This window comes from Scomber japonicus, chromosome 12 (genome assembly GCF_027409825.1).
Source record: "Scomber japonicus isolate fScoJap1 chromosome 12, fScoJap1.pri, whole genome shotgun sequence".
In the NCBI taxonomy this organism is placed as follows: Eukaryota; Metazoa; Chordata; class Actinopteri; order Scombriformes; family Scombridae; genus Scomber; species Scomber japonicus.
The window spans coordinates 15,848,781-15,865,279 of record NC_070589.1 but is presented as its reverse complement, the minus strand read 5'-3'; the positions used below and the strand labels follow the sequence as shown (position 1 = coordinate 15,865,279).

Here is a 16,499-nt window from a genome sequence, read left to right as displayed (position 1 = left end):
TGTGTTAAAGAATACTTTAAACTAGCGACTGACACCATGAAGTGAGAAGTAGGGTCTTTTTCTCATAAACTTGTAAACGATCAGACTTTTCTTTGGAGCCTGTGGAGTTGCCCCCTGATGGCCATTAGAGATAATTCAGATTTAAGGCACTTTGGCATTAGCTTCACTTTACAGACGTGGAGCTACTTGCTTGTTTGGAACGACCATAACTGTTGCTAATGTTAGCTAATGTTAGCAAAGCTTGGATATTACACTGCATTACTGTTACTGGGTCAGTTTGCTGACTTTATGCCTCCTCTCTATTTGCTCTTGTGTTACACTTCTTTAGCATGTCACTGCTAAATATTTTAAGGTTTTCTCACAAAATAACAATCAAAAAGTCAAAAATAAACACATCGTACCCACTGACTGTATATAAATATGGAAATCATGACAGTTCCCCTAAAGTGAAGCCAAAATATCTCGATGTCCCGTTGGTGGCTGTCTGCAATATAGGTCATGAATCCTACCCTCTCCATATTGGCAGATGGGACATGAGCCACACACATCAAATACATTTCCCCAAAGATGGTTTCTGCCATTTTAGTTGTTATCATGCTAATGTTTGTCAAAGCACTCATTTTTCTGATACGTTTTTTTTTTTTTTATTAGTTAAAACTATTTAGCAATATAAAAAGAGGTATGACATCATGATTGACAGCTGTGACAGCCACTTTCACCCCTTCATCAGGTGGCATGATAGCTAAGGGGACTTCGACTTTCTAAGTTGGAAATCCATTCCAGTTTAAACTTCCAATTTGAAACTCAGAAATTCCAACTTCCGCGCGCAAATGGACCAGCCGCAATGATGTAACAAGATGGCAGCTCCCAGAAACAAGATGTTTTGACTTCACTTTTGCATAGGGGTAGGAAGTAGAGACACGTCATCCATATTTATATACAGTCAATGATTGTGCTGCACAGGAGACATGTTTTTTTTTCCTGCTTTTATTCCCCTTTCACTCCCTCTCAGTCAGGTTGCAGATGTTTAAAGCAACCAGGAATCTTGGGAAATTAAGGAGAATTCAATGTGCAATTATCCTGTAATTGTCACTTGGGGAAACAGTGGCTGTTTAGCAAAAGCTGCATAGTCTCATTTGAACAAAACCAGTAGTTAGAACTTACAATGTTTTATAAAGGGTGATTTATAAGAACATCATACAAGGAATTCATCAATTGCTTTGGCAACTGAAACTCCCTAAAAACAGTTTGATAAACTCTAAAATGTGTCATCAATCTGGAACGAAGTTTGTATATTCTTAGCTGGTGACGTGCCTTTGTAAGCCAGACTGATGTGCATATTTACTCTTATGACCATATGTGTGTGTGATGCAGAAGCCAACCCTGGATTCAACACAAATGGAAAGTATCCTATGTGTTACTGTTGATTTCCATGACAACGTATCATGTCGAGGCTTAAACCACGGCTGTACCATACTGTGCCTAGTAAGAGTGACATCTCCAACTGCTTCAGTAATGAGCTGTCTAACATGCTGTCAGCCTGTACAGATGGAGTACATACAGGCCACTCAACACTTATTATCCAGTCAGAAACATTTTAGAGGAATATTTCAGCATTTTGGTTTTCTTGTTGAGAGTAGGATGAGATGATGGATACTACTACCCCACATGTCTGTCAGGTAAATATGAAACTATACTGCTAGCACACTTTTAGTTGAAGACTGGAAACAGTTAGCTTGACTCTGTCCAAAGGTTACAACAAATCCACCCACCAGAACCTCTAAAACACACCAATTAACGCAATAAATTGTTTGTAAAAACAACTCATTGTTAGGGCTTGGTATAGTTTAAAGAATTACAACACCAATACTACAGTACCCTTAAAGTCATACTGATAAAAAAAATACTTCATTTGATATCCATCATGTAAATGGAAGCATTCAGTTTTAAAAGCAAGTATTGATACCTTAAATGTATTAAGAACCTATACCCAGCTCTACCCATTGTGGGTTTAAGTGGCATTATATTATGGAGTAATATTAGTATTTCTTGGCCCTCATAAAACCTAGAAGATCCATGTGTTTTACTTTTTTTTTAATTAAGGAAAAGAGATGTAACGTTGATTAGTGAGCTTTAGAGGCTAGCTGTGTCCCCTGGTTCCAGTCTTCATTCCGAGCTTTCATTACTCGTTGAATTACTCCCCTTCTGATCTATCAAGGAGGCGCTCAAAATAAAAAACTGTTCTTTTCCACCTTTAAGCACAAGATACATTTATCTACAAACTAAAGTAATGTGCACATGACCAACAGTGCTATAGTGCTTTGGGTTCTTTGGGAATCTAGCTAGATATCCAATTGTTAAAAAGAAAAACTTTGAGGGAGGAAAAAAACTCTTTTCCCCCTTCAAAACTGTAAGGAGCTATTAACTCTGGATTATCATTAGACACATACAGGTTTTGTTTACTTGATGGGTCAGAAAATCTTCATATAGCTGTTGTCTGGTAACTGTTCCCATACAGCTAATTGCAAAACAGCAGTGTGAGCACCTTATCTCACATCAACAACAGTATGGCACAGTCCCCACCAACTATGGACCACCTCCACCAATGCCATGCACAACTCTGCCATCATGGATGCCTCCTGTCGGGTTTCATTCTTGCTTGATGCCAGGAGCGAATTCTCTGTCTCAATTAATCACTGAGTTTCTAATGGAATGCTTCCCTTCAGGATGAGGCCCATCACAGAGGGGGCTGTAGTCAGTGCCGTCGGTGAAGCTGCTCTGATTGCCTGAATACACTCCCAGCTTTGGAGTCACTGCAGATGTCTGCTAATTGTGGTGATTATGGTGAACGGAGGGGGGTAGGAATATGTAATGAATTTCCCATTGCTTTCATGCCTCACATCCTTTGGTTATGTGCATCTGCTACACAAGCAGAGCATCCGCAGGGTTTGGAGATGGACAAAAGCGACATTGGGGGTGGGCAAGGGTTTTTGGATGGGTGGCCATTCTAATGCCAAGTGCAGCCAGATTGGGTCCACTTATTCTTTTAGTTCTGTTAATGTCTGATACAATGTGGGTTTTAATTCCTCTCCTCTCCTCTCCTCTCCTCTCCTCTCTTCTCCTCTACCCTCTCCTCTCCTCTCTTCTCCTCTACCCTCCTCTCCTCTCCTCTCCTCTACCCTCCTCTCCTCTCCTCTCCTCTCGTTACAAATCTCTGACTCGGTGGACAACTTTAACAACCTTTGACAACCCTTTTCGTTGGCCAAAATTAGATTCATATCATATTTATCGGGTCAAATAAAGACAATTTTATCTCTATAGCCCAGGATCCCAGATTTGTCTCAGAGGGCTTTTCAATCATGTGTCACACACAACCCCCTCCTTAGACCCTTCAATTGAGAAAAAACTTCAATGGGAGAAACCTTTATGTTCCGAAACATAAGACGAACAGGACAAAAAGACATATCATATACAGAGTGGAGAGAAGTAGCAGTAGAATTACAATATGGAGAGACCCGTCAACAATATGACAGGAATAATTTTTGGAAAATACACTTTCTTGCCATGAGTTGGATGAGAGGCTCAGTATTACACACATTTTAAATATGAAGCTACTGCCAGCTGACATTTAACTTAGCTTAGCACAAAGATTGGAAGAAGGGAAACAAGTAGCTTGATTCTATCCAGAGTTAACAAAATCCCTATACCAGCACATTAAAAGCTTACCAGTTAACATATTGTATCTCGTGAGTTTAATTCATACAAAATTAAGGGAGAAAGGAGTTCATAAAGTCTCTGCTGGTTGTGCAAATCCTCCTGCAAAGCCTGCTTTTATGTTCGGACCAGGCTAACTGTTTCTCCCCACCCTTTATGCTAAGCTAACTGTCCCCTGGCTGTAACTTCATATTAATTGATATATGTGAGAGTGGTTTCAATCTTGCCATGTCATCAGGGAAGATGTCTCCTCTCTAGGTGTCACTGAGCATTTATTTTTGTTGTATATGTAATGAGAACATCTGCTGGAACATCTAACAACCAGCACAGAATTAAACAAAATCTTAAATCTGTTATAAAGTCTTCAATTTATCAAAAACTAATTTTTATTTTTAAACAGGAAAACTAAAAAAATGGCATCTGTGCTAATTTAAAAGCCTGTATGTAAATTGCTTGTGCAGATTAACAACCTATTAAATTAAGACGATTATACATGCAACCTGAATTTCTGCACATTCTACTCTTTATGGCTGTCATGCCACTTTGGACATACTACTCTGGACACTGAACTGGAACAAATCATATTCATACATTTAGCATATTAATGAAGTTAAATATCAGATATTTTCTCTCCTCTGTTGCAAATGCAGTGAGTTATTATGGATGTGCTTTTGCAAGGCAAGAGTTGTCTAATTCCTTTGGGGCGAGTGCCCTTCCTGTCACACTGATCAAAGACTTTCTCTTGATATGAGCATAAACTGCTCCATGCCCCATCACCGTCAATGTCTGTGCATGCGTGCAAGTTTGTGTGTATGTGTCTTTGTGCAAGTGTATGTCTATGTGAGTGTGTCTGTAGATGAGAGGTGTGTGTGCGTGTGTGTGTGTGTGTGTATGTATTCATCCCCCCATCACCAGAGGCTGTATTATGCATTGTTGTTGGCATGGCCTACATGCTCACCCAAGCATGGTCCAGTGTGGTACAGTACACACATCTTCCCATCCCCACTGCACTACCCTGTCGTGTCCGCAGGCCTGCTTCATTTACCTTTACTCCTGAATTAATGCTAGTAAACTGTCACATTAACTCAGATCTGTTGGCCCCCTTTGTCAACAACATAAACTAGCCTCAGTATGTGATAGCCGTGGTTATTTTTGGTTTGATGCACAGCACACAAATATATGTAGGCTTCTTAATGCTGCATCCATCCATACATAACCTTTCTCCTATTTGAACAAAATGCATTGTTACATAAGATTTTAAAGCTAAAGCTATAGCAAGCGGCTTTGTCTTTTCTCAAACAAAAGTGTAGAGGATAGAAAACTTTTGGGTTTCTTCAGAGAGCAGTGGCAGTTATCGTGCAGGTGTTTCATTCATCGTCTCAATAGAGGCCAAACTGTGGGCGTGAACGCCTGATTGAAAGAGTGCACTGCCTTGTATCTGTGTATGTCTTCACATGTACATGTGTGTGGAGCATATATTTGCCTGCCAGAAGCGAGTGTGTTAAATTCTCTTAGCATGTGTGACGAATCAAGTGGCTGGGAAAAGAGCAGCGTGTTGCATGGCCTCTCTCGGCCTCTCACAAACTGAATTCTAAAGAGACTATCGATCTGTCAAGGTCTCAATACATCTTTCACTCTGTCCCTATCTCACTATCTGATCTATCTGGCTTTGTATCACCTCCCTGTCTCCATCTGTAGCTTCCACTGCACCCGTATTTTTGTGTCTTCTTCTTTATTTCTTGTTCATTTTGAATAGACATGATGCAGAGTGTGGGAGAGAGATACAGCGAGACAGATAAAAAGAGAGAGAGCATCCCCCACTCGTATGTCTTTCATCCTAATCTGTGGTCTCTGTCCAAGAAAGGGCCTCCTTTTCACTTGTCTGCCCTAAAGCCTCTTATATGTGACCCCTCTGTGTCTCCCTCAGGGCTCTCTCCCACGGCCAGCAACCTCACACACAAGCACAGATACATACATCGGTGCATTTGTAGTTTATAGTAATCTGCCATGTGAAGAAAGAGTTAGAAATGTTTTTGTGCTGAATAATAAAGTAATATTTCACCCCAAAAAACAAGCAGAGGTCAGAATGTGTTTGCTCAAAACACGCACCAAAAAGAAATAAAACAAAGCTGTACTATACCACAATTTGCAGAACTGACAGAGCCTATATGTTTATGCCTGAAGGTGAAGACCAATTTACCGCCAGGCTGACTAACACAGCTGCTGGGAGAGTGTGTCTCTCGTTAAAAGAACTGACCTCAATAAAGACGGACGTTTGGCAGTCCGTTATGTAACTGACTGAGGATGATCCTGAGGCTGTGTGGATGTGTGTGTGCTGCTGTTGCGAGTGCTTTCATGTTAGGGGCAGAATACGTATTTGCATGTGTGTTTATTCATGAGGGAGGAAAACGAAGGCATATATGGTGTAAGAGTTGGAAGGAAATGTATGTGATTATCATGGTTGGATAGTTGAGTCAGTTTGCTGTTAGCAATAGATGGGGTTATGCTTAAAACAACAGTGCTGTGGTTTGTATGGCATGTGCTATATAGCTCAGCTGAATAGTAATATTTCATTCTGTAAGGAAACATACCAATGCTACAATAGTCATATTTATAGAAGGCATACAAACCACTCATCCTATAGAGTTACTGTAATCCCTCAGAAGTGGTTGCACAGTAAATATATCAGACTGCTTTCAGCACTAAGAACAGAGACGCTCTCTGTCTACACTGTATTGAGGGACTTGATGTTGGCTTGCATTCTGTCTAGTGTGACCCCACCCCTGGTAAATACAGGGTTGGAGGTTTCCTCCGTGGATAAAAATACACTTGCCTTTCCGTACAGAGGAAGAAAATGCAGAATTCTTCTCTCTTCTAAGCCTATTGTGAACACAGAGCTAAAATGATCACTTTTTTTGGTAGATTTGCAATGTTTTGAGAAATGAAGTTAATCAGTTGTTATAAAGCACATCTTATAGAGGCGAACAGCAATGCTGGTGAATGTTTGCATTTCGAATAACATCTGTTTATAATGGTACAATTTTGTTAATTTGGTCAAAACTACATATCTGGCAGTCATGAATGCTTTTTCCTACTTTTGTCTTTTGTCCATCATGGGCTTCCATACTTCACAGCTTGTGACATCATCATGTTTTTTTTGCAAACGTGTTTGAAGCAGGCAGAGGCCTTCAACTGCCACAGGTAAAGTCACTTATGAACTTAATGCAAAAAGTTTGAAAAGACATGTCACACTCAGTGGTATTCTAACAGGTTTATTTCAAATAGGCTCTAAGAGCTTCCTGTGCAGAGATTAGAGTTTTCTACCAGCCGAACTGAACTGGAAGGGAGTTACTTCCTTATTTTAGCTGGGAATACAGACTGAAGTCATTGTCATGGCTCCGACAACTCAGTGCAAGTAAGTAATTAAAGTAAAGTTTTTGACTGTTTTATTTGTCAGAAAAATAATTTTACTGCAACAATAAAGTTTGTTCAGTTAGTGTATTTGGGTCACCAGGGTTCCTACTTTTTGTAACACAATGCTGAAGTATGGAAAGCATATTATGTTATGACCTTGTACACTCACTGCATAATTATTGATGTTAGCTGTTTTTATCTCTTCGAAGAAACAAAGACGTCCATGAAGTTGTGCACCTCTCTCGACAACAAAGGGAGAAGATGTTGGAAAATTGCATTTAATTGCTTGTGGTACAAACCCAAACTGAAAATGAGTCACAAGGGACCAGAAAATGAGGGAACAGGACTGAGAGACGTCTGTGACATTCTAGTCAAGGCACCTCCCGAGCGACTTCGGAGCCTGACATTCCAGCTGCGTGAGTCTCCTGAAGATAATATCATACATGCCTTGTGTCTGATTGTTCTTCAGCAAGAGGAGCAGGCCCTGAACAAACTCCAGATGCTGACAGACAACAACCTCGCTAACCATCTGGTTGAAACATGGAAAATGAGTCGAGGCAAATTAGAAGATTTTGCAGTTCGCTGCAGTAATACTCTAGAGTTCACAAGAGAGTCTCTTGCAACTTTAGCTCGAATTTTTAAAGTTTTGTCAGAACAAAGACTGTGTGATCAACGTTTAAGAAATCTGGCATACATGAGAGCCCTTTCCACTGAGAGCCAAAAAAGAAGCAACGGTGAGGATCTGGAATATGATCGACTCAGAGAGGAAGCTAAAACTGTCTGTGGGCCCTCGTTTGCAGAGATGATGCTTTCTTTCAGCAACCTCAAGTTAGGGTCTTCCCATGATTCTCATAGCAGTCTGAATGAAGGAAGTACAACTTTAAAAGTGACTCTGTCTCAGGATCAGTCAGAAAGTGGTTTGCCCAGCCCACTGCATGCAGGCTCCTCACTACCATCATATCCTACTCATCTGGAGATAAGCACTCCTCCAACAGCCACATTTCATGGGGACAAAATAACGCCACAAACATCAGGAAGCGCCGAACAAAGCCCTGTCGCCCCCGCTGGTAATGAGGTGAAAACTTCTCCTGAGGAATCTAAGCTTAAATCCAATGAACCTCCTCTGTTTAAAGACACAAAGATGGATACAGCGCATACAATGGAGTGCAGTAAGACAGAAACTCCAAACCAAACCACTGAACCAAAATTTTCACTACCTACTGCAACACCCAAGATGACTGAAACAGATAAGATGCATGAACGTAAAGGTGCAGAAAAGGAGGAAGAAGAAATATTTTACGCTTTTGTTATCCTGCATGCACAGGAAGATGCAGAAGTAGCCGAAAGCTTGAAAGAAAAACTGGAAGATATCGTCAGTTGCGAAGGCGCAACTTTCTCTGAGGACTTTGCCATCCCTGGAAAGAGCACTTTTAGGTGTATAGAGGATGCTATCGACAACTCAGCTTTTACCCTTCTGCTGCTCACCTGCAACTTCACTCGTTTGCAGGAGGTGATGACAGACTCGGCCCTCATCAACTCCATAAACCACAAACACAAGTACAACACTGTTATCCCTCTGCTGCCAATGGAGAACCGCATGCCCAACCGTAGCATGCCCATAGTTCTGCAGCGTCTAGTTCCACTGGATGAGAAAAAGAACTTTGACAAAAAAGCACGAAAGATATTGTCACCAGCAAATATTAATAAACAAAAAAGAATTTGGGAGGAGGAGCAGAGAGTGAAATTGGAGATAGAGACACAGGAGAAACTTAAACATTTAAACCAACATCAAAAGCAGCTGATCCAAGAGTGTAAAAGAACACAGCTGCTTGGACAGGAAACGCTGAACCATATAACCCTAACCCACAACCGCCATTTTCCATGTCAACAACAACCAATCATTAACATTACAAATTCTCAGTATGTGATGATTGGTGATGACTCTCAAATGACTGTGGGTCATGGTGGAGGTGATTCAATTCAGGGAGATGAGGAGCAATAAATGTAAAGATGGAAATTTTAAAAATAATCCTATCTCTTGAACTCTAAAATGTCAGAACCTCTGTGGGGTATTGTTTCATTGAATTTAAACCTGGAAGAAAAGTGCAGAAAATTCTCAAAAAAAGATAAATGAAGTGGCATCTAAATGATTTGATGTAACACTGGTGGTTTTAGGTGAATAATTAGCTAGGGACTGCCATCTACTGACCGATTGTGTGATTTATACTTCCTGTTCCCTTCAGCTGCATGAACCTGCTGTCGGCACTAGGGAGCAATGCTGTCTCACACTCCTCATTGCACCGCATCAGGATCTTCTTAAATGCAGTGTCATCCAATATACCAATCACTTCTGCTGGTTATCTGATAGCTGTATGAGATTAATAAACTCTGACTTGCAACATTTTCTATATTGCTCCAAGTGTTTGTGTTTGAGTGTGTACACATTTCAATCATTCTGTGAAGGGTCCAGTGCAAATCACACAGATAAGACACAGGTCTGTGCATATTTGTGGAAGCCTAAAGTCAATCCAACCTAGATTATTACAGCATGTGCATACTGTGATGTGAATGCAGGTTCCCCATTCAAGTTTTGGCTCTTGCTTTGAGTTTGTGTGAGAAAATTCTTAAGTCTGTGAAACTTATTTTTTATCCTTTATCCTTTATTTTTTATTCTTTAGTAGTATCCACATTAGATGCTGGGCTCCATACAAAACACAAAAACAAAATAAAATGGAACATGAAAACACAACATTAAAATGGACAAACAAAAACAATCACATGATCTGATACTGTTTAAAAAGTTGAGTTTGGAGACAATATTTCAACAAGGCAACAATAATTTGGGTGTTATCAAATGTGGATCCTGTAACTGGCCTACACCATAGTGGGGTGAAAGTATACTTGCAAGATGAAAATACAAATAAGTATTTGTCAGCTGTATCAGTGGCAGTTGTGTTAAAATTAACATTTCTATTTTTATCTTTAACCATCTCTAACAGAATTTGTATACAGCTTCAGAGATCACAACTAACAACAAGGTCGGAGGAGTAAACATCAGAATATAGAAATAATTAAAAAGAAAAATGATGATTTACAATGAAAAGAATTATGTAAATGAAACCACAGAGGCTTAAGGGGACTTTGCAGACGTACCTTTTATCACTGGTTATTGATTTTTAAGAAGCGTCATAATGAAATAAGTCAAACAGAACTACTAATACAAAAAGTCATATGTGTGAAGTATTTATGCAGTGGTGAAAGAAGTATTCAGATTCTTAACTTCAGTAAAAGTGCCACTACAGCAATGTAAATAGACATTAGATTATTAATACTAAAGCATCAGTGTTAGGGCAGCATGTTACTGTTGTAGTTGCTGGAGGTGGAGCTGGTTTTAACTACTTAATATACAGTCAGTTACTTTAGTCCAATAGTTCCCAACCTAGGGGTCGGGCCCATCCATAGGATCACCAGATACATTTGAGGGATCATCAGATCTCAGTCCCTAGAGGGCGCTGTTAAAAGGTTTTTGCACTGAAAGTTTCAGAATTTAGATGAGATGTTACTTCAGAGTTCATTTCTGGAGTAAACTGCTTGACGTTGAGATGACAGGACGTTTAGTGTTTTTCATGTGAAAATGTATATATCCAACTCTTTAGTGTTTCTCTTCTAGGCTTTTACACAATGAGTTTATAATAAAACAATCATTAACATTAAAAAGTATGAAGAGACAGTGATAGTTAGGTAGGTTTTTTTTCTTAGCTATGCTAAAATATGTGGTTGTTAGTTTTGCTGGTAGCAAAATAACCCAGTTGGGGATGCCTGTCACATTCTCTTTGGGGTTGGTTGTCACATGTTGGTATATACATATATGGTGTCATATATCTAGTTTTTTATTTCTTTTAAGATAGCAAGATGACCAAGAATATTGTTATATAAGGACAAAAAATGCACTTTTAGGAATGATTATTCCTGTTTATGTTCTCTTGGTGCAGGACATGTGTTAGGTTGTTGTATGTCAATGCAACTAATAATTTAAAATGTTTTTTTAAGACTGTCTACATTTTTTGTTTTTCTCCATTAAACCAAGTAGGGCTCTGAGATCTACTGACTCAGGTCAGATAGTTGAGAGTTCAAACTAAACATGGTGAAGCAGCTTGTAGCTGTTATGCTGCACACAACTGGAACAAACTACCAGCAGAACTGAAATCAGCCCCAACTGTGAACATTTTTAAATCCAGGTTAAAAACACTTCTCTTCTCCTGTGCTTATGATTGAGCTCTTTTAAAAGCACTTTAAATTTTAATCTTTCATTTGCACTGCATGTCCTTTTAAATCATTATTTTATGCTACAACCTTATATTCTATTCTTCCTATTTTTCTGCATTTTGTTTTTATATATGTTTTATTTTTTATATTTGTATTACTATTAGTGGGATGGGGTGTTATTTTTATTTCTCAAATTGCATGTTTTTATGTTTTTTGTTTCCAATTCTTACCGTTAAATGCTTATTTAATGTAAAGCACATTGAGTTGCCATTGTGTATGAAATGTGCTATATAAATAAAGTTGCCTTGCCTTGCCTTGGCTAAATGAACACAGGGACAACCAACCCCATAGTGTGTGACTACCAACCCCACCATGGGGACAGTTGTCGTGCACAAGACATATTTAACAGCCCATATCTTTTGACAAAATCAGCTGAAGGAGAGTAAGACCACTCTATTCCTACCTGACACTTTAGGCTTTCATTACAAATGAAAGGGAATCTATTCAGTACCTATACCTATAAGGAATTCAAAGTAAAGTAAAGAGTGCGACTACCAACCTTGTTCTCCCCTACCTCAAAACTGTACTTAAGTTTAGTACTTGAGTAACTGTACTTTATTACTTCCCACCACTGAATGTATGTATGTCGAGATAAAGTAAAAACACATTTTTTTAGGTTAGGCTCAAAGTAAACAACAAGGCTTTAACACAAGTCACTTGAATATTCCTCTAAATCTTTCCAAAACTTATAAATAAACTAAAAAATCCACAATTATAGTAAAGTTGTTAGTGTCTTGCTATCACAGGAAGTTATTTTTTTTAAGAAATATTGAATGTATTTCTTTGTCCATTCCTCCATGGAAACATCCTGGAATAAGTGAAAAATCACACTGCCAGTTAACTCCACCTTGGTTTATATGAGACTGTCAGGATTGAATAGGCTGGGTGGGTGGATCGCGCATGCGCTGTTCGCTACATCCACCGATCAGTGCGGCAGGAAAAGCGCAGAGGAGACGCCGCGGAGAGGGAGAGAGAGGGGGGGAAGAGAGGAAAACTGTTAGAAAAGGAAAAGAAGAACAATATGGACATAAACAGCTTCGTCAGCGTGTGTGTGTGAAGCTGTCCTCTGGTTTGGGACCGGACCCTCCTCCTCTGACACACAGCTGCTCCGTTATGTCGGGCAACATGAGGATGATCATGTCAGGGAATGGAGGAAATCTTCAGAAATCCTGCCACTAAACTGCGTTGTGCTGTCAGGGATTTTTGGGGGATATATTACTGAAACATAAGGCCATAAAAGTGAGGATGAGGATGGTACTAATGTAACCGAGGTGCGCCCTTTTGGTATCCAACTCGTCGTGCTCTCCAACATCAGGCCACGCGCAAAGTTTTTTTAATTTTTTTTTCAGGAGAAGGGGGAATTTTTGCTGCATAGAATTCCTCTGGACGGGATGTCATCCGCAGCCAGGAGGAATTCCTCAGGCTGACCGATCCTCCAGCTGCAGTGTAGTGGGACCCCCGATAGGAAAAGATGGGAGATGCGACAGATGACAGAGGGATGAGACGGACCTTCATAGTCCCTGCCATCAAGAGCTTCGACCACTATGACTTTACCAGGGCCAAGATATCATGCAGCCTGACGTGGCTGGTAGCCAAGGCTTTCGGATCGGGTAGGTGGCGCCTCCTAATCGTGTTTTATTTCTGGATTAGATTAGTGTTAAACATCTGATATGTGTCATAAACTCGCTGTTGTGTCGGAATCAGGAGGTTTAAGAGTGGGACTATTTTGTAAACAACCGCCTGTAATCAAACAATAAACACTCACTGTCAAACCCATCTAAACCCCATTTTCCTGCCTGTTATTATAAACACAAAAAGAAATAGCCTATATATTCACATAAATGTCATGAAATGAAAAGTGAGAAATATAATACTGATGTATTTCAGGCTCAATTAATGCATCTCTGTATACATTGCCTTGTTTGTCATATGGCAGTGTTTACCTGGAGGTCATAGGTCATAGCCACTACGTCACTGCAGGGTTATTGGTGTAAACCGTCTACTGCTAATTACTCCCCACTGCAGAAGTCAAGCCAAACATATTATGTAATATGCATACTGACACTCTGACTACAGATCATTGCTGTCACACATCTTAGTTTGGTAGCTGATCAACAGCCAGGAGATCATTTAATCTATGAAAGAGCAGAAAATGGAAAATATTGGCCATTGCACTTTCCTAAAGCCCCTTTTGCTTGTTTTGTCTGAGTAACACTCCAAAACTCAAAAGTATTCCGTTTTTTATCGCATAAAATAGTAAATCCTCGCAACTGAGAATCTGGATCTAGTGCATGTTTGTGAAAAATGACCTAAACAATTATTTGGTGGATCTCATAGTGATATAAATGTCAGAAAACAGTGACTTATGCTCTTCACACTCTCCTTAAATCCACCCCCCCTCCTCAAAAAATCTATTGAATGTTTGGTGTTTTAGCCTTTAAAAATGGCTTAATTGATGAATCAATTAGTAAAACAGTTGTTGATTAATTCAACAGTTGACTTTATGATGAGTTGACTTATAGTATCTCACAGGCAATTGACTGTAATGTTTTGCTTTTCTTTTCTGTAACACAGGAGTGATTTCTTCATGTGTATTTGTGTGTCAGTATTTTTTCGTTACACGTGACCACATGTATGTATCCCAGCTCTGGCCTGTCTCCTGCCCTCAGTGTGGTCTGGAAGCAGCTTTGGCAGCCCGGCCTCATAAAGTAATTCCAGCCTGCTCCGAGCCCAGAGGTTTACCCCGGCTCCTAATGAATGCTTTTAACGGCTGCTCCTCTGTGTACAGTGTATGTAGCCTATGTAGCCGCCACACAGACGGACAGACAAACATAGAAAGAGAGAGAGAGAGAGAGATCAAAAGAGCGACCCCCGAATCACACCCATTGATCCACCAGTGTGCACCAAACATAGCTGCACACGACTCTTTTTTTTCACTGTCGGAGAGCGTGAAATGGTGGCGAGACATTCAAGGTAGATAATGCAGCAACATGTGAGAAAGTCACTTCTATATGACCTGCTGCTGCTGCTGCCTTTTTTTTTGTTTTCCTCCGTCCTTTTCGGGTGACACAGTTTCAGCTTCCAGCTCCGCCGAGAACTGTGGCCCAATTCATAACCAGTCCTCAGAGCCTGATGTGGCCTAGTTTGGACGGATGAATGATGGTGGTGAGTCTGATTATGCTAAGATGTAAGAAAAGTTGAAAGTTGTGTATGTTTGGGTAAAAACATATACTACATGCACAAAGTGTAAAGTGTAGAGAGTAAACAATGACAGGTGGGTGTGCAATCAATGTCAGACCACAGCTTTCGTTCACAGTGTTCGGAGCCCACAGTAGCAAAGGACCAATAAAGGTTGTCAACAACTGCACTAACATAATTATTATTAGCTTAATGTATTGTTAACAATCAGTGATTGAACAGTATTGATTTGTGTAAAGTTATCCTGAGACTAATGTAACTGATGGTTTCTGGTCAGTGGTCTTAGGGTTGGTTTAGTGGTTCAAGATGTTCACTTCATTTAAAGCTTTAAATCTTATAAAAATCATTGCTTGAATTCACACTAAGGGGTTATATCATGTTATCAGTTGCAACACAGATCCCACAATGACCCCAGCTGGATTCGGCTGCACCACATCAGTGATGTAACCAGCGTCCCCAGCACTCACTTTTTATTTAGCTCATGCAGCAGATGTCCTCAGATGGCTGTCTGCGATGCATCTGTATCACTCAAAGCAAAGTAAAGCGACCATGCAGGTCCAAGAGAGACTACCTTCACAGCTGAGGTGGAGTGAATACTGCTTTGCCTCTTCAGCTATAGAAGATGAAATCAGATGGTGGAGTGATTGGCTTTAATAAAAAAAGGTGTACTCCAGCCTTGAGGTACAGCTATGTTGTTTTCATGGGTTTGTGCTCTGTGTTTCAGATGTTACAGTACTTTGAGATTTAAAGCCCATGCTGTCTACTAACATACATACATAAGAGTAGAAAAATATATATTGCATATTTAGTTAATGGATGAATTTGCCACCAGCTATCATGTATTAACTTTGTTCCGAGAAGATAATTTGTAAACTCCATACATGGTCGCCTCAGCTTTTAATTGTTAGCACTACTGGTCCGATCCCCAACCTCTCGGACACCTAACCCATTCAACATTGCTTCCAATGTGTAGTAGGAAAATGTGTAAGTGGCCTAAGTGTTAATATTCAGTTACTCACCAAAACTTTTATCCCTTTGATCTACAAATCTTCATGAAATGTTTTTTAAATCCTGCATGGTTTGCGTCCCTGTTTACTGGCTTGCAGTCTTCTTCTTCTCTGCCTTAGTTGGTGCATTTCTGTTTCTTTGCTAATTACAGCCACCTGTAGGTCAGTGGAATAGTGTGAAATGTTTGTTGGGACTGTGTATCATGTTTCATTATCACATTCATCATGTGTTTTATTGTGTGTGTACCCGGCACAAACAAAATGGGGACTCGCTCATTAAATACTGCTCCATATCACTTCTATTATTAAAAAACCTCCACAGGGAACCTTTAATTTAAAGTAATATTTCAGTCCAGCTACCAAATGCAAAATATAGGTCTAAGCTAATTAAATAACTAGTTCTTTCTCATAAATCATTAGCCACTGACTGAGGTTTTCTTTTAACCAATGAGCAGAAGGCCAGCAGTGATAAACACTGCTGACCGTGAGGTTGTGTATGCTGAGCTGTGATCTCAGGGGGGTCTCCAGGGGAGCAGTCATCTCCATGCCTGGACTTCCTGTGGCAGCTACTTCCTGGCTGTTTCCGCTTTGATGGCCAACACAAAGGAGAGGGAATTTTCCTTGACGAGGCAGATTTTCATGAACTCTAGAAAAAGTTGCTCTCGTTGCCAAATGTAGACTGCTGTTTTTTTTATGTTTTTTTTTCTCCATTAGTTTATTCATGTTTAAGCGTAAAGATCATCTGATTAAATACTGAATAACTTTCAGGTGTGAATGAAAACTGAAAAGAAAGAAAGAAAGTTTCCGTACAACAGACACTTCAGTTATAAAATGTATATA

At 39.9% G+C, this 16,499-nt stretch overlaps 2 protein-coding genes across 3 annotated transcripts in view; both read left to right on the top strand.

Annotated features, from left to right (window-relative positions):
- The first annotated feature begins 6,872 nt into the window (after window positions 1–6,872).
- On the top strand, window positions 6,873–9,534 carry ticam1 (TIR domain containing adaptor molecule 1). 2 transcript variants are annotated; one of them, XM_053330315.1, is made up of 3 exons: window positions 6,879–6,915; window positions 7,000–7,129; window positions 7,338–9,534. In XM_053330315.1, exon 3 carries the CDS (start codon window positions 7,352–7,354, stop codon window positions 9,128–9,130), a length of 1,779 nt encoding a protein of 592 aa, XP_053186290.1. In that variant the 5' UTR covers window positions 6,879–6,915; window positions 7,000–7,129; window positions 7,338–7,351; the 3' UTR covers window positions 9,131–9,534. The 2 variants fall into 2 exon arrangements, with proteins under 2 accessions (XP_053186289.1, XP_053186290.1); XM_053330314.1 differs by having other exon boundaries at window positions 6,873–7,129.
- Window positions 9,535–12,925: 3,391 nt separating this feature from the next.
- camsap2b (calmodulin regulated spectrin-associated protein family, member 2b) overlaps window positions 12,926–16,499 on the top strand; it is a 29,986-nt gene continuing 26,412 nt past the window's right edge. The window contains exon 1 of the mRNA XM_053330323.1: window positions 12,926–13,064. Coding sequence (XP_053186298.1) covers window positions 12,926–13,064 — 139 coding nt within the window. The remainder of the gene's footprint in view (window positions 13,065–16,499) is intronic.

Coding starts and splice junctions, on each gene's coding strand:
- ticam1 (XM_053330314.1), top strand. CDS start 7,352: ATGAAGTTGTGCACCTCTCTCGACAACAAAGGGAGAAGATGTTGGAAA.